The sequence below is a fragment of the Lissotriton helveticus genome, chromosome 2_2 (assembly GCF_964261635.1).
Source record: "Lissotriton helveticus chromosome 2_2, aLisHel1.1, whole genome shotgun sequence".
Taxonomy (NCBI): Eukaryota; Metazoa; Chordata; class Amphibia; order Caudata; family Salamandridae; genus Lissotriton; species Lissotriton helveticus.
Genome location: NC_136060.1, coordinates 257,886,388 through 257,910,643, shown reverse-complemented (window position 1 = coordinate 257,910,643; position 24,256 = coordinate 257,886,388). Strand labels below are relative to the sequence as shown.

The window sequence follows — 24,256 nt, the reverse complement described above, 5'->3', positions numbered from 1 at the left end:
GGGTATTGTGGGTAGGGCTCGAGATTGGATTCAGTCCTACCTTTCAGATAGGCAGCAGGCAGTATTCTTGCCTCCTTTCTGTTCAGAATACAGCAATTTTTCTGGTATGCGCCGGCTAGATCCTTGCGCTCTTCCTCTGCAAACTTTATCTGTGTTCCTCGTGTTAAGAAAGTGCGCACAGGTGGTAGGTCTTTTAGTTTCACTGCCTCTAGACTTTGGAATGCCCGTGAAGCTTCGACAATTGAACACCTTGTCTGCATTCAGGAAGGAACTGAAAACTAGCCTGTTCCCTAGAGATTAGGTCTGCCTTTTCTTTTGCTCTGTTGCTCTGGAATCTAAGCGCCAGGATACCCTTGGGGTGACAGCCGCGCTTTATAACTGAACCTTACATTACAGGAGGAGGGGGTTCAGGAATAGAAGCAACCTGGACAGGGGTGGGGGTCAGGAATAGAAGCAACCTGGACCGGGGCTGATTTCGGTGGGAGGGAATAGAAGCAACCTTGGCCCGGGGCATGAGGAATAGAAGCAACCGGGAAAGGGGTGTCGGTCGGGGATAGAAGCAACACCTGGACCGAATGTGGGGTGTCTGGGATAGAAGTAAAACCTGGACGGGGGGGTGTTGGTGATAGAAGCAACCAGGACCGGAGGGGGGGGGGGGGGGGGGTGTCGGGGATAGAAGCAACCTGGGCCAGAGTGGGAGCGCTGTTGGGGATCGAAGCAACCTGGACCACAGGGTGGGGTGGGGTGGGTCGGGGATAGAAGCAACATGGACCAGAGGGGGGGGGTGGGGTGTCTGGGATAGAAGCAACCTGGACCGGGGGGGGGGGTCAGGGGGGAAGGTGTGTTGGGAATAAAAGCAACCTAGACGGGGGTCTGGAATAGAAGCATCCTGGACCGGAGTGGGGGGAGGGGGTGTCGGGGATAGAAGTAACCTGGACCAGAGTGGGAGCGTTGTCGGGGATAGAAGCATCCTGGACCACAGGAGGGGGGGGGGGGGGGGGAGAGAAGCAACATGGACCGGAGGGGGGGTGTCTGGGATAGAAGCAACATGGACCGGAGGGGGGGGGGGGGGGGGGGGTGTCTGGGATAGAAGCAACCTGGACCGGGGGGGGCGGCAGGGGGGGAAGAAGGTGTGTTGGGAATAAAAGCAACCTAGACGGAGGGTCTGGAATAGAAGCAACCTGGACCAGGGGGGTGTCAGAAATAGAAGCAACCTGGACATATTGGGGGGGAGGGGGCGGGAATAGAAGCAACCTGGACCGGGGGGGTACACTAACACAGGACTCTTAGAACTATCCAAGGGAGGCTACGGAGTCTTCAGGGTGAACGGCCCACCAGCTTGCTATTTACACACTGTAGAAGCTACCCTGAAGTAATGGTCACCTATGCAACTGTATCCCTACAAGCAACATATAGACAAGCATTGGAAATGCAATAGGTATCGCCTTTGTTTAAGTTATAGCCATTTGCTTTGTTAAAGGTATTGTATTATAGCTTTGTATTATTTTGTGTATGTTTGCGATATATTGTTGGTCTATGTTGTTAGAATTGTATTTGTTAGCTGTGTAGTAGTTTAAAGCATATTGTTAGTAGGAGAAGAGCAGTGTTTAAGATTTGGGTAGGAGAATGATTAGAAGAACAGAATGAGGGTTAATGAAGTATAGTGAGGAGTAGAATACGATGAGGCAGAAGAAAGGGGCGGGGGAGAGCAAATGGGGAGAAGGAAGAAAGCGTGGAGGAGATTTGCGTTATTTTGTGTGTTTAGATCGGACAGAGGGGCACTCCTGCCTCGAAACGCACCAGCTCCCTTCCCCTGCTGGTGCTTTAAAGTAAACTTGATCCGGCTCTTTAATTGTGGGTTTATATATTCGGTTAAGAGACGGTCACGGCATGGTGGGTGTACAGCGGGGCAGAGACGGAAGCTGTGTCAGCCCTGCGTCAAGCACAATGACGGAGAAAGGGTGGGGGAGAGGGGGGATTACTAATCTCTGAACCGTGAGCCGCCTGCAATGATGAGGCTGTGCACCCAAGCGGAGCTATGAAAGGGGAGCGTCTGAGGCCGGGGGTGCAGAAGCGCTGGGGACGAGTGAAAAGCAAGGGGTAACAGAGGAAACAGAGGAACAGAGGAGTGGGGCAGGAACAATTAAAGAATACACTGAAAGGAAGGGGGAGCACTGAGAAGTGTGAGAAATCTATGCTAAGCGAAAATAAATAAATAAACAGAGGGCGATGTCCACATACGACTTAGAACATCGTGCTTCAAAAGTGCTTACCCATTAATTCGAGCACCGCACACCAAATGAAAGTAAAAAAACAAATAAACGGAGTGCGATGTCCACACACAACATAGAACATCGAGCTTCACACCCAGAATGACAAAAACAAAGTTCTCTCCCACTTATTCAAGGAGACAATATCACGCAGCCAGTAAATGATTCAGTCCAGGTGAGTGGGGCCAAAAGAGGAGAGGGTGGCAACCAGGAGGGACGAAAGCGCTTCCGGTAAAATCATAACGCTCAGTTCGGCATAATCAATGACGCCAAAAGACGCACACCAATGAAAATTACAGGCGGAGCAGAGATAAGACTACTGAAACCGTATTGATTCCAAGAAGCCCTCGCAGAGCGAGCAGCTGCAACGCCAGGTGAGACCTAATAAAGTACTAGGCATCTCAAAAAATGTTAAGGACTCTCATACACCACCAGGTGTTATGCTTCATCATAGGCAGTCCTCGCTCTCTAAAAACCCAGTTTGATAGAGAGCAGGCCTACACCTGAAGACAGGGAGGCACTTCTAATCACTTAAGTGGGGGCCCGTGCAAAAAGTGAGTTAAAAAACAATGCATTACCCCAAATCATATTTAATCACTTGGTATTAAAAGCAGAAATGTGGGGATTAGGGGAACTAATACCCCATCACCATTATTGTCGTCAACATGTTTCTCCCATGGACTCTGAGCCAGCTGCATTCTTCAGGACGAAAATCAGGCTCCTATCTTGCCAATTTGGTCCAAGATATTGCCACTATGTTAGGGCGATCAATGTCAACCTCTAACCTAACGCTGATGTTCTCAGATACCCCACATTAGGGTACTTAATACCCCATGTGAGGAGCGTTCAGAAACCCCTGTAGTCACACTAGCCACAAGGTACATCCTCGCAGTACACCAACGAACGTCCACTCCTCCTCCCCGATGATGGAGGTGTGGACGTTCGTAGGTGTGCGGTGAGGAAAGTGAAGTACCCCACATTGGGGTAGCTGAGAACACAAGCATTAGGTTAGATGGAAAAGCAGCAAGCTGGGAGAGGGCGGGAAAAGCAGCAAGCTGGGAGAGGGAGCGAAAACCAGCAAGCTGGGCGGGGGAGAGGGAGGGGAAAACCAGCAAGCTGGGCGGGGGAGAGGGAGGGGAAAACCAGCAAGCTGGGCGGGGGAGAGGGAGGGGAAAACCAGCAAGCTGGGCGGGGGAGAGGGAGGGGAAAACCAGCAAGCTGGGCGCGGGAGAGGGAGGGGAAAACCAGCAAGCTGGGCGCGGGAGAGGGAGGGGAAAACCAGCAAACTGGGCGGGGGAGAGGGAAGGAAAACCAGCAAGCTGGGCGGGGAAGGAGGGAGGAAAAACCAGCAAGCTGGGCGGGGAAAGAGGGAGGAAAAACCAGCAAGCTGGGCGGGGAAGGAGGGAGGAAAAACCAGCAAGCTGGGCGGGGAAGGAGGGAGGGAAAACCAGCAAGCTGGGCGGGGAAGGAGGGAGGGAAAACCAGCAAGCTGGGCGGGGGAGAGGGAGGGAAAACCAGCAAGCTGGTCGGGGGAGAGGGAGGGAAAACCAGCAAGCTGGCCGGGGTGGGGAGAGGGGGGGAGCAGCAACCAACCAACCTGGAGGGGGGGGGGGGGAGCGAGTGGGGCAGAAAAAGAAGCAACCTAGATGGGGGCGATGGTGCGGCAGGAAAAGAAGCAACCTGGACTGGGAAGGAAAATAAGCAATATGGACAATGGGGAAGGGGGAGAAGCGACATGGATCGTGGGTGCCTAAGAAGCAAAATGTGCATGTGGGAGATAAAAGCAGCACAAGTTATTATTCGAGAAGGCGATATGGGAGACAAAACAAATCATAAGCTCTCATAAGAAGTGCTTGAAAACAAAAACAAACTAACTCCAGAAATGGGAGCAGTGGACGGACACAATTATTTGGTCCATGCTCCAGGGGAGGGCCAAATACAAGAAGAGGACATGATGCATGCATGTCGTGACAGACTGAATCAAAACAAATGAGAGCGACGTTGAAGCTAAACAATGCTAAGATATGAGTGAGCTGTAAGCCCACTGCATGTAAACAAAATGTCTCACAGAAATGAGATGGCGAGGCTTAGTTAATCATTGGGCTATTAGATTTTATGTGTCCTGCATTTGAGCCACTTAGAAAATAAATGCTGGATGCAAAGTAGATTTTCAAATAGGAGAGCATCTTGTGAAGTCTTAATCTGACCTCATTTAGAATCTGCCTGAAAGGAAAGCATAGAGGGGAGAAAGAAATAAGTAACATGGTGGATTACAGTCAGGCCACAAGAAGAGATGGCCGCATCAGAGTAAAACTATGCAAGGCCCAAGGCATTCTACACAAGATGATGGACGGAATGTTGCACAATGGCAAAGGGTATGGAGCACACAAATGGAGTGGGAGGGGACAACTCAGCAATATGCATTGAGGTGGACTGTGGAGAAAAAAGCACTTGGAAAGAGATGCTTTGAGAAAGGGCCAGAGAGGCAGACTAAGAGGTACAAACAGCAGACGGTGAGAAAAACACACAGAAGTAGACTGTGAAAGGCACACATGGAGACAGGGTGAGGGAGAGGCTCACACAAAATTAACTGTGGAAGAGGGATGCCTACACTCAGACTGTCACAGGAGCGCATGCGCGAGCACAGACACGCATCATCCCCCCAAACCTCCGGCTGTGACACACACACAATGTGAGAGGCAGATGGTGGACAGGGCTGCCTGTAGCTACCATGGGGGCAGCAGGTGCAGTGACGTCGGGGCTAGAGCCCAGAGGGACCCACGAATCCTCATAATTACTGTATTTTTGTTTTACCTCAACAACAGTCTAAGGGGCCATTTGTCCTGCTTGCACCACGGCCCGCAGCATTCTTGCTACGCCACTGATGCCCCCTTCAGCGAGACAATGCCATGGTGTCCTCATGAGGCTGGCATGGCTGGGCTGAAGCAGCCACGTGGGTTCAGTTATGAGAAGGGGGACAGGGTCATGGGGGCACGGCAGCCGTTTATACAGCGCCCATGCATATAAATAGGCCCTCTTGCCATGGCATGGTACTGCCTGAAAAGTGTGTGTGCACAAACCTAGACATGTTCTCTTTCACTGTCGCTTGCCACCGGGCTTAAAAAGGAAGTACGCACAGCCAAAAATCATACCAGGTAGACCTTTTATTGCAAAGCTGAATGGGTCAGAGAGGTTAAGGTGGAGAGGGTAAGCAAAAGAATAGAGCATGAAGTTGGATTCACGGTACACAGGGGATTGTTACCCATGAGGTAGCAATAACAGATTAATATTTTGGGATAGTTATTTCGATTCGTTGAAGTAACATTAGTTGAAATAAGAAATCACATACCAACCCATTATGTTTTGTTATTTTTTATAGTCATTTTAAATTTAACATTTAAGGCAAATACATGTATAAGATTCTTTATGGTTTCGCTCACGTCTGGTTTGCAAACTTGACTCGAAAACTCCAAAAGCCACCTACACCTGCTTCGCACAGGAAGATCACTGCGTCCCCCACCGCTGACTGTTATCATTACAATCAGGGGCCTAGCACAGGCACCTGCAGATCCTGGGGCGCGCAGGGATTGGGGAGGCACACTTCAGAAGGGCCACCCCTCAGCCCAAAACCCATGAATGTCCTTGACATGTGAGAGACTGCGGCCCCTCACCACATTCCGCAGGGGAGCTCCAGCATTTTGCATGTGCTGAACACAAGTAGTGTGTGCAGTGCAAAGGTTTCAACACAGGACAAAAGAAAGATGTATGTGAACAGGAGTCCACGCATTTCAACACTACAACTGTAGAAGGTCGGGACAATTTCCACAGCCAGGCCGATGCTCTGTAAAGAGAAAGATGCGCATGACTGTTGGTTCTACTTCACACACTGTCACTGGAACCGATGAAGCCATTGTCCATGTGGTAGACAAACCAGGTAATTAACAAGCATTTGCAATGCAATAGGTCTCGCAGTAATTAAGTTTGAGCTTTTGGCATTGCTAAATATTGCAACACTAATTGCAACAAAAGTCCATAAATTGTAGGCCAAAAAAAATTGTATTTATTTTTGTAGCAATGGTGGCATGCTGCACTTTAGATGAATATGTTTAAAAGTAAAGTGTGTAACAAAAGAGGGGAACCAGGACGGACAATATTTAAAGGGGTCCAGTGTACGTGTCCGAAAGATTAGCCACAATGTAAAGTACAAAGTTCCCCAGACTGGGTAGAGAGGAGGTAGAGTATGTCGATATGTAGTGTGTATAGAGAGAAAGAAAGAAAAGCCAAAGAGGGGGGAATCCCCTTGTTGGGACTAAAACCCTCACACACCTAGCAAGCTAGATGTCATGCTTCATCATATGGGTTTGCTCCTCGCTGAACTGGCGCTGCAATGTTCAGCGGGCACCCTCAAGGGGGCTCTTTAACGGAGATCTTTAATCCCTGCCATATGGTGCATGCGGGTGTGTGGGGAAGAAAAGGGGTGTAGTCGTAGGAGGTGAGGTGAATATAAAAAAGGTGGGTCAGTCCACAATAGAATTTATTGGAGTGGCTGGCGCCCTTAGTAAAAAGTTGGGAGGGGAGATAGTTGCTACTGGTTATGTTGGGCAAGATATCTACAACCCCCTGGTGTGGTCAACATGTTTCATGCCTACGCGGCATTTCATCAGGACCCAAAGTGGGACGTACTACACAGTGAAAAATAATATAAATGTAAAGGTTTAAAAATCTGTAGTCATACAACCTTATGCCAAGAGGTCATAAAGGGGCAGGCAAGGAAATCCTGCTCAGTATGAGTGACCTGGAGGGATAAAACATAACAGAACATCGTGAAAGTTAACTGTTTGTCTGGCAAACTCACACGACACACATAGAAAAGACATACTCCCAACAAGGGGATTCCCCCCTCTTTGGCTTTTCTTTCTTTCTCTCTATACACACTACATATCGACATACTCTACCTCCTCTCTACCCAGTCTGGGGAACTTTGTACTTTACATTGTGGCTAAAAGTAAAGTGTGCCATACTGTGATTGCTGCAATAGTTAATTGTGGATGCGTTAACAATTGACGTGTGCAGGAGCTACGCGCGCATCCAAGATGGCCGCGTGAGCACAGGGCTCCCGAGACCCTCGCCACCTCCCGCAATTATCCTGAATATTATCCTGCCATCATCGATGGGCTATTGAAGACGCAACCCAGCTGACATAAGAGCTGTTTTCAGAAATCGATTTGGACTCCGGGAACCGAACTTATGATACTCTGAACCTTTGAGGCCTGCCCCATGGACACCTCCGAGCCTCGGGTGGTCTGAGTGCCCGGGCTGTAATTCAACAACAACGGCGGCGGCGTCTTGGTTGCTGCCCAGAGTTCACTTTCGGTTTCTTTTTTGGATCTTCACCCTCCCGCATCACTATCCTGCGGCAATAGCCTGTGTTGCGCCCGGACCCTGGATATACTGTGAGCCCAAGGCGGCGTGTCGGTGGTCAACGCCGTGTGCCCGCTAGCTTGCTATCAGTAATATTGGTGGAAAACGCACAAATCATTTTCACCCAGTCCAGGGCGCTTCCTGGGGGCTTGCCGCCCGCCATGGCGGGCAAACCAGACAGCGATAAACGCAAAACCAAGACCCCTCTCCGAGGTGGTCCCGTTCAAACGAACATCATGGACCGCTACACCCAGCCTAAGGTGTCACCCGGAGGGGCGAATAGGAATCAGGGTGAAGTGACCGAGGACCCCGCCATGTTGGCTGATCTTACATTGCAAGACGTCATGGGCGCCATCACTGGTATGAAGACTTCTATGGACCAACAATATGAGGCCATCGCCCTTAAGCTAGACACAGTGGCCATCGACGTCAATATTATCAGAATGGATTTATCGAAGACCAATGAAAAGGTAAAATCTTTGGACTTAAAGACTTCCAGCCTCACTACGGATGTCGCTGACCTCCAAACGGAGGTGCGTAATCTCCGGACCTCTAATGACCTCTATAATCGTCGACTGGAAGATTTTGAAAGCCGGGCGCGACGCAATAACGTGCGCATCATTGGTGTTCCAGAAAATTCCACGGGCTCTTCCACGGATCTCCTTGTTGAAGACCTCATCCTCACGCATCTTGCTCCTAAAGGCCTCAGCAAATTCTTTGCCGTTGAACGAGCGCATGGAGTTCCGGGTGGTCGGCCTAAAACCGGTGATCCACCGTGACCAATTATTGCTAGAATCTTCTATTTCAGGGATAGAGACGCTATCCTGCAGGCATCGCGAATGGGTGGCCAGGTGAAGTTTGAGAATACCACTGTGAGCTTCTACCCGGACTTCACACAATCTGTTCAGAAACAGAGGATGGAGTTCCAAGGAGTGAAGCGGAGACGGAGGGACATGGGACTGAAATATGCGATGCTTTTCCCGACCCGACTACGGATCGAATATGAGGACCGGACATTTTTCTTTGATCACCCTGACAGAGTGAGTGACTGGCTTGATTCCTTGCCTGAGCGACGAGATCGCATGGAACACTCCGGCGGAGCTGAGGGTGGCCAACCTGACCAGGAATGAGCTGTGCTCCCGAGTTACTGACATTGTTTATGATATGTCACTGTGGTTAGACGTCTCCCGTATTACTAAGACTTCGGTGTGTACCCCGAGGTGGCGGGGGTGGGACTCTTTCCTCCTCTGGGTTTCTTTTTGTAGATTAGTTCCATGTTAGGGCGACAGGCACACTGCAAGTTGGGGTGGCTTTTGAGTCTAACGCAGGGGTGCAGGGTGGGGGGCGTTTGTTTCCTGGGACTGTGGGGGGAGGGTGGGGAGTGTTTGGGGTGTGTTTTGGTTCTTTTTCAAGGCAACGTATTGAATTATTATTTGATTTGGGTGCTGCGCCTCGGGCTGGGAGGGCTCTGCTACCATTTCGAGTGTGGGGGGTAGGGGGTTGAGACTTCTATGTTGGAATGTTAATGGATTGGGGGACAGGATAAAACGGGGTGTGGTATTGCAATACTTGAAACGTTTCTCCCCGATGTAGTGTTACTGCAGGAAATACATCTGATTGGGAACACTTGTCATGCTATGAATAGGCGGGGATACCACCTTGCTGCCCATGCTGGTTTCACCTCTGGTTCCAGGGGGGTGGGTATTCTTGTTCGGAACTCCCTTCCCCTGGAGGTTGACAATGTACTGTGTGACGATAGAGGACATTACGCTGCCCTCACTGGTAGGGGAAGACCATCACGCTGCTTTCTGTCTACGTCCCCCCCTGGTTTGCAGTCCTCGACCTTTTCTGATTTGGGGAGGGTGATTCTGGGACTCCCGGACTGTATGCTGATCGTGGGCGGAGACTTCAATTCTGTTTCTGGTGTGGAGGACCGCCATCCCCCCCCCCCCCCCCCCCCGAGATCTCGTGAGGTCCCAATCATGGTTGAGTGGATTCCTGGAAACTCTGGGCTTGATTGACTGTTGGAGGGTGATGCACCCTGGTCGGACACAGTTTACCTTCCACTCGGGTGCCCATGGCAGCCTGTCTAGGTTGGACTATGTTCTGATGCCGGCACCACAGGCCTCATTGATAAAGGAGATTAGGCACTTAGCTAGGGGGATTTCGGATCACTCTCCCGTATGGCTTCATATGGACATTAATCCGGGCACTGGGGGTCGAGTGGCTCCGATTAACCCCTGGTATCTTCATAACCCTAAGACCCGTGCTGAACTTGTCAAGTCCCTTGATCATTACTTTCTTGAGAATGAGGGATCGGTGTCTTCTTCTGTCTCATTATGGGAAGCGTTTAAGACGGTCCTTCGTGGACAGGCCTTATCATTGATTGCTGGTGCTAAAAAGAGCAGAAATGAGGCGGTCGTCCGACTGGAGGCTGATATTACTGAACTGGAAGGAGAGTTGGAATTGGGGGTCACCAGAGACAAACTTCATGTCCTCGGTCTCAAACAGTCTGATTATAGGGCCTTGGTGACTGATGCCGCTAAACTCATGAGTAGGGAGCGACAGGGGCGGCTGTATGATGTAGGGGACCAGGCTGGGAAATTGATCGCCTGGTTAGACAGAAAAGAGAGAGCTAGTCGAGTGGTTCCGGTGATTGAGAGGCCTGATGGAATGCGTGTGACTGACCCGGTTGAGATAGTGGAGTGCTTCGCTGATCATTTTCGTGAGGTTTATTCTCCAGTTTCTGTTAGACCCGAAGAAGACTCTCACCAGTTGTTGAGAGATATTTCACTGCCGTGCCTATCGGACTCAGACAGGGAGCTGCTAGAAGCGCCACTTTCTGTAGATGAGATAGCTACTGCTATATGTTCTCTTCGTTCGGGGAAGGCTATGGGTCCCAATGGTCTCCCTATTGAGTTATACAAGTTGCGTCCGGACAGGATTGCACCATATCTCCGCGGTATATTCATGGAATCGAGAGATACTGGCTCCCTCCCTTACGATCAGCGTCTTGCATCGATAGTAGTGATTCACAAGGAGGGGAAGCCAAGGGCTTGTTGTACGTCTTACAGACTCATTTCGCTCCTTAATGCAGAGCCAAAGATCCTTGCTAAGGTACTAGCTAACCGCCTTATTAATGTGATTAGCGACTTGATTCATCCGGACCAGTCCGGATTCATCCCGCGCCGTAACACAGCACTGAATTTGAGACGCTTACACGGCGCTCTCGCGAGAGCCCCATATCTTCTGGAGTCGGCCATCTTGGTCTCTTGACGCCATGATGGCTTTAGACACCGAGGAGTGGTCATATTTGTGGGCCGCTCTGGCGAAATTCGGCTCTGGTCCTGGCTTTATTAGCTGGGTGAAACTTACTCTATGGGGCTCCGTTGGCACAGGGGGTGGTCAATGGTCGGGTATCCAGTCCCTTCGCTCTGGGAAGGGGTACTCGGCAAGGCTGGCCGTTGTCTCCACTCCTCTTTGCACTCGCCCTGGAGCCTCTGGCTGCATGGCTGCGCTGGGAACCATCGACGAGAGGTATACAGTGGACCTCGGAGTTTGAAGATCGCATATCGCTCTATGCGGACGATATTCTGTTATACCTCACTTCGCCCCAAAAGTCGTTGAACGTGCTGTTTGATGTGTTGATTTCATTCGGACGCAATTCTGGCCTCGTGATCAATTGGTCTAAGTCTTGTATATACGTACTCGCGGGTGGCGCCCCTGCATTGCCGCGTGGTTGTCCAATACAGGTTACACAAGAGGGTTTCAAATATTTGGGGATTTTTATCACTTTGGACCCCGTAGCCAGATATGAACGTAAATGACTCCCTCCGCTACAACGGTTGCGTTCTGACGTGGGGGCTGGCGCGGCCTTCCTCTGTCACCCCCTCGGGCGAGCAACCCTTTTCAAGATGATGTCTCTACCGCGATTTTTATACGCGCTCCAGAATTTGACGCAATTCCGGCAAAATATTTTCGGGAAGTGGAGAGTCTATAAAGACAGCTGATTTGGGATGGGCGTGCCCGTATCGCCCTCCCTAAACTTACTCTTCCCTAGTATGACGGCGGTATTGCTCTTCACGATATCAGGCGTTGATATTGGGCCTCTCAATTGAGTGCAATTAATCACGGTATGTATGGTCCGGGTTTAGATCCCGCATTGGAGATGGATGGGTGGCTTTTACCGGGAGGGAACTATAATAGGGCGCTATACTCTAGATCTGCAATTCGGACGCTTACTGGTCCTACCAAGATCGCCGTGCAGGTGTGGAATTGTGCGAATGCGGCAATGGGGTGGAGCGGGAGACTGACCCGGGCGACCCCCTTGTTGGACTCTTGCAAGCTGGGTAGTTTATGGCGGACAAAAGGTTTTGGGAAATGGGATATGATTGGTATCAGTAGAGTGGGCGATCTCTGGGTTAAGGATAGGATTAAGACTTTCGAGGTCTTGAAGGCGGAATATGACTTGAGTGATCGGGAATTTTTTCGCTATTTACAGATTCGTCACGCCTTGGGCTCTGTTTTCCCCGTTGGGACTGTTATTCCGGAATCTTCCCAGTTGGAGGATCGGATACTTGATGGACATGTGCCCGATAGCACGATTTCTTTGATTTATAAGAAATTAATTAATGGTCGGTCTGACCTGTTAACGCATTTAAGGGAGGTTTGGACCAGAGACGGTTTACTATAAGATGACGAGGACTGGCAATTCGCGATTACCTCACCCAAGGAGGTCGCGATACCGGCCCGTCTTCGACTAGTCCAACTCAAGATCTTGCACTGTGTGTATGTTACTGGCCCGCGACTGATTCGAATGAGTTATTCTGTTGATGGGTTATGTATCCGTGGTTGTGGTCAACTTGCTACTTTCCTTCACATTATTTGGGAATGTCCGGAGGTTGCTGTCTTTTGGAATAGAGTGCATGCAATCATGAAAGAGGTTACGGGAGTCGAGATACTACCGGAAGCTAGGCGGTGCCTGCTGAATGTATGGGAACCAAATGACTATGATGTGGCTCAGACCCGTTGGGCGACCCTGGCCAACATGATTGCTAAACGAGACATTGCACAGTTGTGGGCAGGGCTCGACAAATCATTAAAAATGCTCTAGACCTGCAGGTCTAGTAAACTACAAAATCTCCTCGACCTAACTTAAATGAACTTGACCTCAAACTCTGAAAACGGAGCAAATGTGACAAGTTAACAAGAATTAAAAGCATTTTTATTGTTCATTTACTTTGTGAGCAATAAAGATGCCTTTAAATCTTCCTATCTTGTCACATTTCCTCTGCTTTCAGAGGCAGAGGTCAAGTGTCAAGTTTGTATTCCTACTCGCCAGAAAGGGCGAGCAGGACCTAAAAATAGCTCGTCCTTAATCAATCTCACTCGCAAATGCGAGCGGTCGAGTGAATTTGTGGAGCCCTGTGTGGGGCGCTCCCCGCCCGCCGACGGTCTCGGTGTGGAAGGAAAATATGGATTGGTGTATGTTTCGAGAGAAGACGGTGTATGTGGCACGAGGTAGGCCCCAAAAATGGGGGGAAATTTGGAATCAATGGAACTCCTACAGAGGAGATATATGCACACCACCCCTTCCTGATGTACCCGATGGTTCACATTCGCCCTAATCCGGACGTTCCACGACTTGTTTTAATTCATATGTTTTAAAATCTTTAGTCTTTTTCCCCCCCGATTCTGCCCCCCCCATGGTTTGTGTTGATTGACTTGCTCTGTAATGCTATTGCCTTTTCCTTCCTGCTCAGAGAAAGCACCTGTATTGTAATGTTCTTTTTGCCTTGATTGTTTATTTTCTTTTATAACATAAAAAGAGTTAAAAAAAAAAAAACAATTGACGTGCGCAGTGATGGCTAGTGGTGTGTGTGCCTGTAGAAACTGTGCACTGATGGCTGGTGGTGTTTGCCTGGTGGAAGCGTGCACTGCTGGCTGGTGGTGTGTGTACCCCTGGTGCAAGCGTGCACTGCTGGCTGGTGGTGTGTGTGTGTACCTGGTGCAAGCGTGCACTGACGGCTGGTGGTGTGTGTGTGCCTGGTGAAAGCATGCACTGACGGCTGGTGGTGTGTGGGTGCCTGGTGAAAGCATGCACCGACGGCTGGTGGTGTTTGTGTCTGGTGAAAGCGTACACCGACGGCTTGTGGTGTTTGTGTCTGGTGAAAGCGTACACCGACGGCTGGTGGTGTTTGTGTCTGGTGAAAGCGTACACCGACGGCTGGTGGTGTTTGTGCCCGGTGAAAGCGTACACGGAAGACTGATGGTGTTTGTGTCTAGTGAAAGTGTGCAGAGAGTGTGTGCGTGTGTGCAGAGAGTGTGTGTGTGTGTGTGTGTGTGTGTGTGTGAGTGTGTGTGTGTGAGTGTGTGTGTGTGAGTGTGTGAGTGTGTGTGTGTGTGTGTGAGTGTGCAGAGAGTGTGTGCAGAGAGTGTGTGCAGAGAGTGTGTGTGCAGAGAGTGTGTGTGTGTGTGTGCAGAGAGTGTGTGTGTGTGTGTGCAGAGAGTGTGTGTGTGTGTGCAGAGAGTGTGTGTGTGCAGAGTGTGTGTGTGTGTGTGCAGAGTGTGTGTGTGTGTGTGCAGAGAGTGTGTGTGTGTGTGCAGAGAGTGTGTGTGTGTGCAGAGAGTGTGTGTGTGTGTGTGCAGAGAGTGTGTGTGTGTGTGTGCAGAGAGTGTGTGTGTGTGTGTGCAGAGAGTGTGTGTGTGTGTGTGCAGAGAGTGTGTGTGTGTGTGTGCAGAGAGTGTGTGTGTGTGCAGAGAGTGTGTGTGTGTGCAGAGAGTGTGTGTGTGCAGAGAGTGTGTGTGTGTGTGCAGAGAGTGTGTGTGTGTGCAGAGAGTGTGTGTGTGTGCAGAGAGTGTGTGTGTGCAGAGAGTGTGTGTGTGCAGAGAGTGTGTGTGTGCAGAGAGTGTGTGTGCACAGAGTGTGTGTGTGTGCAGAGAGTGTGTGTGTGTGTGCAGAGAGTGTGTGTGTGTGTGCAGAGAGTGTGTGTGTGTGTGCAGAGAGTGTGTGTGTGTGCAGAGAGTGTGTGTGTGTGTGCAGAGAGTGTGTGTGTGTGCAGAGAGTGTGTGTGTGTGTGCAGAGAGTGTGTGTGTGTGCAGAGAGTGTGTGTGTGTGCAGAGAGTGTGTGTGTGTGCAGAGAGTGTGTGTGTGTGTGCAGAGAGTGTGTGTGTGCAGAGAGTGTGTGTGTGTGCAGAGAGTGTGTGTGTGTGCAGAGAGTGTGTGTGTGTGCAGAGAGTGTGTGCAGAGAGTGTGTGTGTGTGCAGAGAGTGTGTGTGTGCAGAGAGTGTGTGTGTGCAGAGAGTGTGTGTGTGTGCAGAGAGTGTGTGTGTGTGCAGAGAGTGTGTGTGTGTGCAGAGAGTGTGTGTGTGTGCAGAGAGTGTGTGTGTGTGCAGAGAGAGTGTGTGTGTGTGCAGAGAGAGTGTGTGTGTGCAGAGAGTGTGTGTGTGCAGAGAGTGTGTGTGTGCAGAGAGTGTGTGTGTGTGCAGAGTGTGTGTGTGTGCAGAGAGTGTGTGTGTGTGTGTGCGCAGAGAGTGTGTGTGTGTGTGTGCAGAGAGTGTGTGTGTGTGTGCAGAGTGTGTGTGTGTGCAGAGAGTGTGTGTGTGTGTGCACAGAGAGTGTGTGTGTGTGCAGAGAGTGTGTGTGTGCAGAGAGTGTGTGTGTGTGCAGAGAGTGTGTGTGTGTGTGCAGAGAGTGTGTGTGTGTGTGCAGAGAGTGTGTGTGTGTGTGCAGAGAGTGTGTGTGTGTGTGCAGAGAGTGTGTGTGTGTGTGCAGAGAGTGTGTGTGTGTGTGCAGAGAGTGTGTGTGTGTGTGCAGAGAGTGTGTGTGTGTGCAGAGAGTGTGTGTGTGTGCAGAGAGTGTGTGTGTGTGCAGAGAGTGTGTGTGTGCGCGCAGAGAGTGTGTGTGTGCGCGCAGAGAGTGTGTGTGTGTGTGTGCGCAGAGAGTGTGTGTGTGTGTGCAGAGAGTGTGTGTGTGTGTGTGCAGAGTGTGTGCAGGTGCGTGTGCGCGTGCGTGGCTGGTGCTGTCATGTTCTCTGTCTCCCAACCGTCTACATGGACCTTCAGTAGATTGTGATTTCTATCATACTCATCATCAAGCCATTGTAACAGCCACTGAAAGCACTATGCCTGCGCACTTCACTCTCTCAGAGAACAGAAGCACAGCCCTCATAAATGAAGCAGGAGACACACCCAGACAGAAGTGGGTATGAGGAAGTAGGCACCTCAGATATATCTTACCGTTCTGGGAAATGTACGGTGAGGGAAGACCAAAGAGAGGGGGGTCAGTGTGGCAGGCAAATATGTATATTTTGAAATATATGTGCAAATTGGACCATGCTAGGGATTGGAGTGTGACACTAGACTAGTGGTCATAGTAGAGGCAGAGGCAAAATGACGTTTTTTTTTATGGGAACGGAGGGTTCAGCCATTTACAATATGGGAAGCAGCAACAAACTAGCACTTTGGAAAAACAAAAGAAAAAATTGTCAGTGTGTGGTACTCGTGTGCTTTTGAAGCAGGACTCCGGGTAACTATTGCTAAAGAGGTTCGATGCCATGCACGAGATAGTTATAGTACACTACTCCTGGTGTGGTAATATAGTGAACAACATGTGGGCACCAACAATATACATATCTTTATGCATTTAAAAATATAAAGCTATACACAGATATTAATCCATCTAGCCAGACAGAAAGACGGTTGGTTGGACAGACAGGCGGAGGGTTGCAGGGGAATCGGGGAACAGACTGAAAGAAGAACCGACAGACACGCATAGATGGGCGGATGAATAGATGTATGGAAGGACAACGGACTGACAAAGACAGATAAATAACATTAAACTTATAGACAGAAGGGAGAGATAACTGGATTGACATATCAATGTACCAAAACATGGACAAAGGACAGCTACTAGACTGAAAAATGAGAGAAAGGAATGGGTGGATACAGGAATTGTATAGACAAGTACACAGAGAGGCATATCTACAGTAAAACATAACCGGGCCCTGCCCAGCCCCTGGCTGCCTGGATGCCTGCTGGACTGGGAGGCTGGAGGACTTTTCCGTGTTCTCACAGCTGTTATTATTCACACAGCTCTGATGATGCACCTCATGCACGGGGCTGACGCAGGTATTATTTACACAGCTCTGATGATGCACCTCCAGGGCTCGAAAATTCCACTCGACCACTCGCATAGTCGAGCTAAATTTAACATGGTCGAGCTGTTTTTAGATCCTACTCGCCCTTTCTGGTGAGAAGCAAACCAACTGTTGTCCTCTGTCTGTGAAAACGGAGCAAATGTGACAAGATAACAAGATTTAAAGGCATTTTTATTGCTCACAAAGTTAATGAGCAATAAAGATGCCTTTAAATCTTGTTATCTTGTCACATTTGCTCCGCTTTTAGAGACGGAGGTCAAGTAGGTTGCAGTTAGGTCGAGGACATTTTTTAAGGTACTAGTCCTGCAGGACTAGTACAATTTTTTTGAATTTGAGCCCTGACCTCAGGCACGGGCTCACAGCTGTTATTATTCACACAGCTCTGATGAAGCACCTCAGGCATGGGGCTGACGCAGTTATTATTCACACAGCTCTGATGATGCACCTCAGGCACGGGCTGACGCAGTTATTCACACAGCTCTGATGATGCACCTCAGGCACGGGCTCACAGCTGTTATTATTCACACAGCTCTGATGATGCACCTCAGGCACGGGGCTGACGCAATTATTATTCACACAGCACTGATGATGCACCTCAGGCACGGGGCTGACGCAGTTATTATTCACACAGCTCTGATGATGCACCTCACGCACGGCATGGAGCTACACACCTCCCTAGCAAATCCCATCACACACACTTGATCAAGAACCCTACACTCAATACGTCAAAACATAAATATGGGCAGATGCTAGAGTACAGGACTATATAGATCATAGCAAAAGCAAGTTGTCTCCAGGTGTCAATGTCAGCAAATGTCCCAACGTGTGACACACGAGTTGTGTATCAAGCTACTGCACTCTGTTATTTCCATTCGTATGTTCTGCATCATTGCAAGATTCTAAATTTTGAGTCGTTTGACCGGTTTAATCAACTTGTTTTTGCTACCATTACTGCCTGTACATTTGTCCTATCAAATCTGCAATTAGGCACATTGCATAGGGTTATAAGAAATAGAAAAGCGCGGTTAGGAGAGATTTAGGAATGACTGGTTACCTGAACAATAGTATTAAAATATACCAAGCTTACCTTTCTGCCGGTGGGGACAAAAGCAAAGTGTGCAAATACTCTTACATATGCAAACAGTTCCCTTTAATACCAAAACTCCAAGCAAGTACTGATAGAGAGGACAAAGGCACAATTCAGTAATTCTGGACTTCCCGATTAAGAAGTTTTCAAAGTTAGAACAGGAAATGTTAAAGAAAGAGATGTGTCCACTAAGCACAAATGCGATTTCTGGCAAGGTTTGTGTGGCAGAAAATGCCCCCGGAATCCCGCCGCGGCCGCCCCGGAAGTCAGGCAAGGTCGTCTGCGACGGGGGCAGGGCCGCGTCCAGACCGGAAGAGGAGGCAGGCGGAGTAAATGCGTCTCGCAGCCCGGGGCTCCTGTGAGAGCCCCGGGGCCGCCAGCAGGAGGCTGCACAAGTGTTGAGGGTCTCCCTTGACCAAGAGGGAGCCCCGGGAAAGGAGCTGGCAAGAGCCGCAACGTGAACTCTGCGGAGGGGGCACGAGGCACATGCCCGGTGCCTGCCCCTGCCGCGTGCTGAGAGCAGAGTCCCCCGAGATTTGCCCGGTAAGTTCAAAAGGGCTGGGGAGAGGGGGGTGGGGGGGGGGGGGGGGGAGTTGGGGCTCCGTAGGTGCGGTTGCCCTGGTCGACCATGGCCCGGGAGGATCACGATGAAGCGCGCATTGCAAGGGAATTGTGGCCTGTTCAATGGAGCGCGCGTTCTCGTGCGCGTGGCCCGTTCAAATCGCTTTCTTGGAGAGGAGATGCGCGCGGCCAGGTCCTGTCTCCTGGAAAGCTGAGTCGCTAACAATAGGTCTCAGGTGAGACCGCGCTTTCGCACGGTTAACGCCACAAGACCTAAAAAACGACAAGTTTGCTTTTACCCTTACCATACAGTGAGTGCTCCTTATGCTAAGGCATTCAGATAAGGCTCGGCTTGATTTCGTGGACGTTCGGGACGGGCAGAGAAGGAAAAGGACACTGTCTCTTCCTTACTGCCCAGCGAAGACACAGGCAATGTCCTCTTCTTTTCTGTGCTGGAAGCTGCCCCCCACCACCCTCTCTTCCTATTATTTCCTCTTTTTCTGTCTTGCTGCTCACTTACTGAAAACAGTGACTTGAAGAAACGGTTCACAACCTCTTTCCTTCTTTCATTTAGTTGCTTCCCTGTGAAATGGATCCAAAAAAGAACAATCTGTCTCCGTGGAGCCGACAGGGGATGGAAAGTGCAGGGATGTGGAATTCATATAGCCCGACGCCCAGGACATATTGTTTGGGGTCAAGGGCAACAAGTTTAAATGTGTATTTTGTCCTTGGGACAAGTAGGCCAACCCCTTGTAGCACAAACCCTTTGGCTGCCAGTTTGCAGTACCACATTATGGATCAGGGAAGGGCACTGTCTGCAGTTAAGGTAATATTTTTGCCCATATGTTAATGCTGTTCATACTTGTATTTATGGTTCATTAATTGAAAGGCTTTATTATTAGGGTGAGCGCTCCAAGTAAATGTTGTAAGCTCTGACTGCACTACGGACACTGGTTTCAGTATAAAAATGTGCAACACGTTTTCAAAGTTTAGCAATATGAGGCAATGTATAATATTCCCAGAATGTTCTCTGATTTGATGCAAATATTTGCATAAGCTTGGAAGCAAGCTTGACGATTATTTGCTTTCAAAATAAAATGTTCATAAAAAAATGAAAGCAGGAAAAATAAATTTTGCTAAACTACTTCAGGTACCATTTCTTTACAGCATCATTTAGTAACATGTGTTGATGCAAGCTAGTATTTCCCAAAAACATTCATAATGGAAAATCAATGTAACCAGTATCAAAAAGATGGGAAATAATAAACAAGCTTTGGCAAAGCCAGTAGGTCTGAAATTGGTGGTCAGCTTTTTAGTTGTGTCCATGTGACTTGTTTTGGCATAGTTTTTATAAATCCCTATTGGTGTGGGAGCTGCCGGGCACTTACCATTATAACAAACATTGGCAAACGCAAAAATTGTTTTTGTCTCAAAAAGCACACACTGCCACAGTAGTTACTGGCACTAAACAAAACTACTTTGTGTGCTGATATGTTCTTTGTGAAAGAGCAGAATGCTGTCATTCACAGTGAAGCCAGCCGTTCAGAGAGAGACAGAATTTTGATAAACACAAAAGGTAACGGTCAACGCAAGACCAAATTAGGGGCCCAGTTATTAAAGACATTCTCAAAAGTGCACCCATGGTATATGTCCTTGAATTAAGTGCAGCTATATGGCTTTCGTGAATGCCCAAGAATTTACAGAAGTAGGACAAGAAATAGTACCCCTAAAAATAATTGTGAACTGAATTTTAGCATGCGCAAATATGCATGTGTAGATTTGTTCATGCGGAAATCTGAGTGTTTGCAAATTTCCTTTCCCCCACAACCAATTTTTTCCCAACTCTGGAAGAAGGTTTACGTCTGCCGTTGTCAGGAGTAAATTTTCAACATCTATCAGTATGGGGAAAGGATTAGAGAAGAGTTGTAAAAAACCCTCAAAACACGCTAGTTAGTAGGTTTGCACAGACTCAAAAGGGCATTTTAACCCTGGAACTATTGCTTACCACTATCTTCCACCCCAGTATGTAGATCTGAGGAAACAGGGCAACATAAGGGGATTGCAAGTGTTCAAACACTACTATGGTGTGAGCCCTAGCGTAATCAGAGAGGCTATATCAGAGATTGCGGCCATAATTTGTTGCTGCACTACATGGCACCAAAGGGGCAAGTGGATTTTGTTACAGGACAAGTAGATTTATGAATAGGCCTATTTATGAAGCAACCTGTCCCATAGACAATTTGATATTCTATTAAATTCCACACCCCTGAAGTGAAAGTGAGCGATGCGCGTGGAAGCCAGAGAGGAGAAGCCATGCAGGCGTGCCGGTGGGAGCGGGTGAAGCAGGTGAGACGCCATGCGTGTGCACATCGATGTCCATGCGCGCACTTCACAATTCTATTTTTATAGGCTCAGGCACGCACTACACTCTCTGCTCGGAGACGATATCCAGGAACCTCTGGCTCCGGAACTACTCTCATTTCTCTTATGCTATAAATCTCCTAGTAAGCTGGTGTCTACCCTATATGATATCTCGCAAGAACTCAGACGAACACAGTATACCAAAGCCAGGATCGAGTGACAAACAGATCTCGGGGTGACTTTTAATGATAATAAATGGAGGTATTGCTGTGAGGTAACAATGTTTCGCTAAATGGGAGACAGATTAATACATTAAATTTCTCAACAGAGTGTATTACACACTGGAGAGACTACTCCGATATGGTCTGAGAGACTCTGCATGCTGTGATCGATGCAGGCGGACAGGGCTGGTAATGTTTGCATGATGCTTGGCTCTTCCCGAGGATTGTGGACTTTTGGAGACAAATATTCCACGACTTAAATAAAACAACAGGGTCATCACTCTCTTTGGACCCTCTGTTGACTTTCTTAGGATACACTGGGTCTTTGCAGAAAGATGTCAGGAAACTAATGTTGATGCGTCTGCTCCTCGCTAAAAGCAGAATAGCGATGTGTTGGGCATGTGAGCCTTTTCCATCAATGGCAGAGTGGACAAAGGAAATGTTATACAGTAGTACACAATCTGAGCTATACAGCGAATTGTTGCCCCCACAAAGTCGGTTTAAAGGTTTTTGGGGATTGTATAAACAATACATTGCTGGAAAAGAATCAGAAGAATTGGCGGAGTCTGGTAAGTTTGAACACATGAAGGTAGCTTTGATTGATACCAAGCAGAATGTTTAAATATAGTGGCTGTGGAGGCTTTATAATGTTATTTTTGGGAGTAGACCCCCATCCACAAAGACAATGCCTTTGATTGCATGAACGATGTAACTGTTAAAATGCTTCAATGGCTAGCATTGCGAATTTCATTGCCACTGTGATATGTTTCATAAAAATCAATAAAAAATATAAAAGAAACTACTGATCTTCTGAATACACAGATATCAGCAACCTAGAGAAGTTTCTTGACTGCATGGAATTCACAGAAACAAGCCCATCATCAAGGAGAGCGAAACAACCAGACCTCACTAACAAGAAAACAGACTGTTGATATTCACCTGGTAACAGACAAGGACCACCTGAGAAGAAGGCTCCAAGAGAATATGATGCATTGTTTCTTAGTAGACAAAGGTTCTGTATCCTTACCTCAAATAGACTAGGCAGCAGTAAAGACCGCAATATGCAAGGCAGTTCATTAGGATTACGAAAGCCAAAAATGAGCAAACTATGTTTTATCAGCCACACACGTTAATTACTACAGGCTGAGTGGTAACGTGGGGCAGAATATCTCAAAATCAGGTATTTAATAAATATGATGAATATATAGTAGGCTTCTCCAACAAGTAGCACATAAGCTACTGGCAGCTACACATTAATAATAATAGCTCGTGATGATTTTCAATAAACTTAATTGATTCTTACTAGAGAAAATGTTACTGTAAAATTATGAAGAATCTCAAATACGCCATTGATGATAAAGCAAGAGTTTACTCTGGTGTTCAACAGCATTATTAAAAGCATGGCTAGAGAGTACCTTGCCTAAGCTGGTGCTGTATATCACACTATTGGCAGCCTGTTCACTATAGAAATTACTAGAACACAATGCACAGAAATTGACAAACTAGCATTATATCCCCATTGTATTTTTCCTTTTATTCGTCGTCCACAAATAGTCTTACTCCAGGTTCTCCGATAAAAGATGTATTGAAACGATTCAGATAACCACCACCAAGGTGCAGACAGTCCCACAACCTCTAGCAACAGACCATGGAACCTCCTCCCCCCAACGTTCCCAGTGACATCCTAACATTGCTCACCAAGATAGAAATGGACCAGAACACGATCAAACCACAGCTAAAGCAATGAACTACCCAGTGAATATAGCAAGACAGTCCAGGAGCCACACAGTACGACTACTGCACCACTAAAACAACATCCCACAAGGAAAGGGAGGTATGTGGCTTCCATTAATGTCAGACCAGATCCACAACTCTGGAAGACCTTTCGCATTGGGCCGAGAGTTATAACGTGCAGTGCAATACCGCCTTCTCCAACAGAAAGATGACAGAAAACATCAAATCCACCAGAAATGGGTTTAAGATTTCAAAATCTGAGAACACACTGAGGCCACAGCCGGGGGAAAACAATAGTTCACTGTCACATATCACATTCGTATGCCAACTGAAATGACGAGGGCAAGTAATTACTGAACACTACTCTTTTTCAAGGCAGAGTGATACACATCATGATCTCGCAGCCATGGAAAACTTGCCTGACAGACCGCCTAACTGCACCGACCAAATCAAAGGCCACCAGGCAGGCCTGACACACAGGTAATATTCAATTGCGATTCGAGCGATATTACATTACCGCAGCGATAAACTACACATTCAATCGCCCACGAAACAGCCTTTGGAGCGTGCCTTTTACACCTGCTTGGCGAGTGCACATAGGACATCATACACCAGTCTCACCCGTAAGCATTGCTCTGTTTTTTGCTGTTGCTGTAATCGTCCCCCAGGTCCAGGCGGTGGCGCTTGGACATGTCGCTTTGTTTCGTGGCGATGCCGCGGCACTCCTGGCAGCACTGGGCTTCCTACGCTGTCGGTGTTGGGCAGGTGGTATTGCAGTACCGGTCTTAAGGTGAGGGCGGACGCTGCTAAGATGGCGGATTATACCGCGCTCCAGACGCCACTCGCGCACCCGGCAAACCCCGCGTGTCACAGCTCTCCGAGCGGCCCTACAGCAGGAACAGGCCGCGCGCAAAGGATGCAGGGAAGTCGGGAAGTACAGTCCGCTATTTCGGCCTCTGTCCAACACCGCGAGTCCCATAAACCACCCAGCACTAGGGGTTAGAATTGTCTGCCTGGCTATACTTCAGGAAATATGGGCTGGAAATGAATCGACTACCCAAGGTAGACGTATAACAGGTAAATCCCTCGGTGTAGAACAGGAGACGCAAGCACAAATCCCAGCTGGTCTGAAAGACGTCACCGATGAAAGCCGCATGCGCGGCGGCCATTTCGAATCGGGAGTACTTCTGTTGGCTATTGTGGTCAGATTTGCTTTGTGAATGACTATCTGTGAATATTGCCACTACCCACGAAGAAAGTTAGCCACGGGGAATGCTTGAAGTGCGCACACCCGAAATAGCCGAAAGGTTCGCCGGGACCCGTGCACCCGGTATAAACACACGTTGGCACACAGAGTAACATTTGTTTACGTTACATAAAATATTGTAGTCCTCCTTTTGTTTTCGTTTTGGAAAATGTTGGAGTTGCCGTGCATGTGCGTCA

The 24,256-nt window shown here is 48.6% G+C and overlaps 1 protein-coding gene across 1 annotated transcript in view; it reads right to left on the bottom strand.

Annotated features, from left to right (window-relative positions):
* DHX15 (DEAH-box helicase 15) overlaps positions 1 to 23,965 on the bottom strand; it is a 177,421-nt gene extending 153,456 nt beyond the window's left edge. The window contains exon 1 of the mRNA XM_078678396.1: positions 23,435 to 23,965. Within this exon, the coding sequence (XP_078534522.1) occupies positions 23,435 to 23,505 (71 nt within the window). The 5' untranslated portion in view covers positions 23,506 to 23,965. The remainder of the gene's footprint in view (positions 1 to 23,434) is intronic.
* Between the last annotated feature and the right edge of the window lie 291 nt (positions 23,966 to 24,256).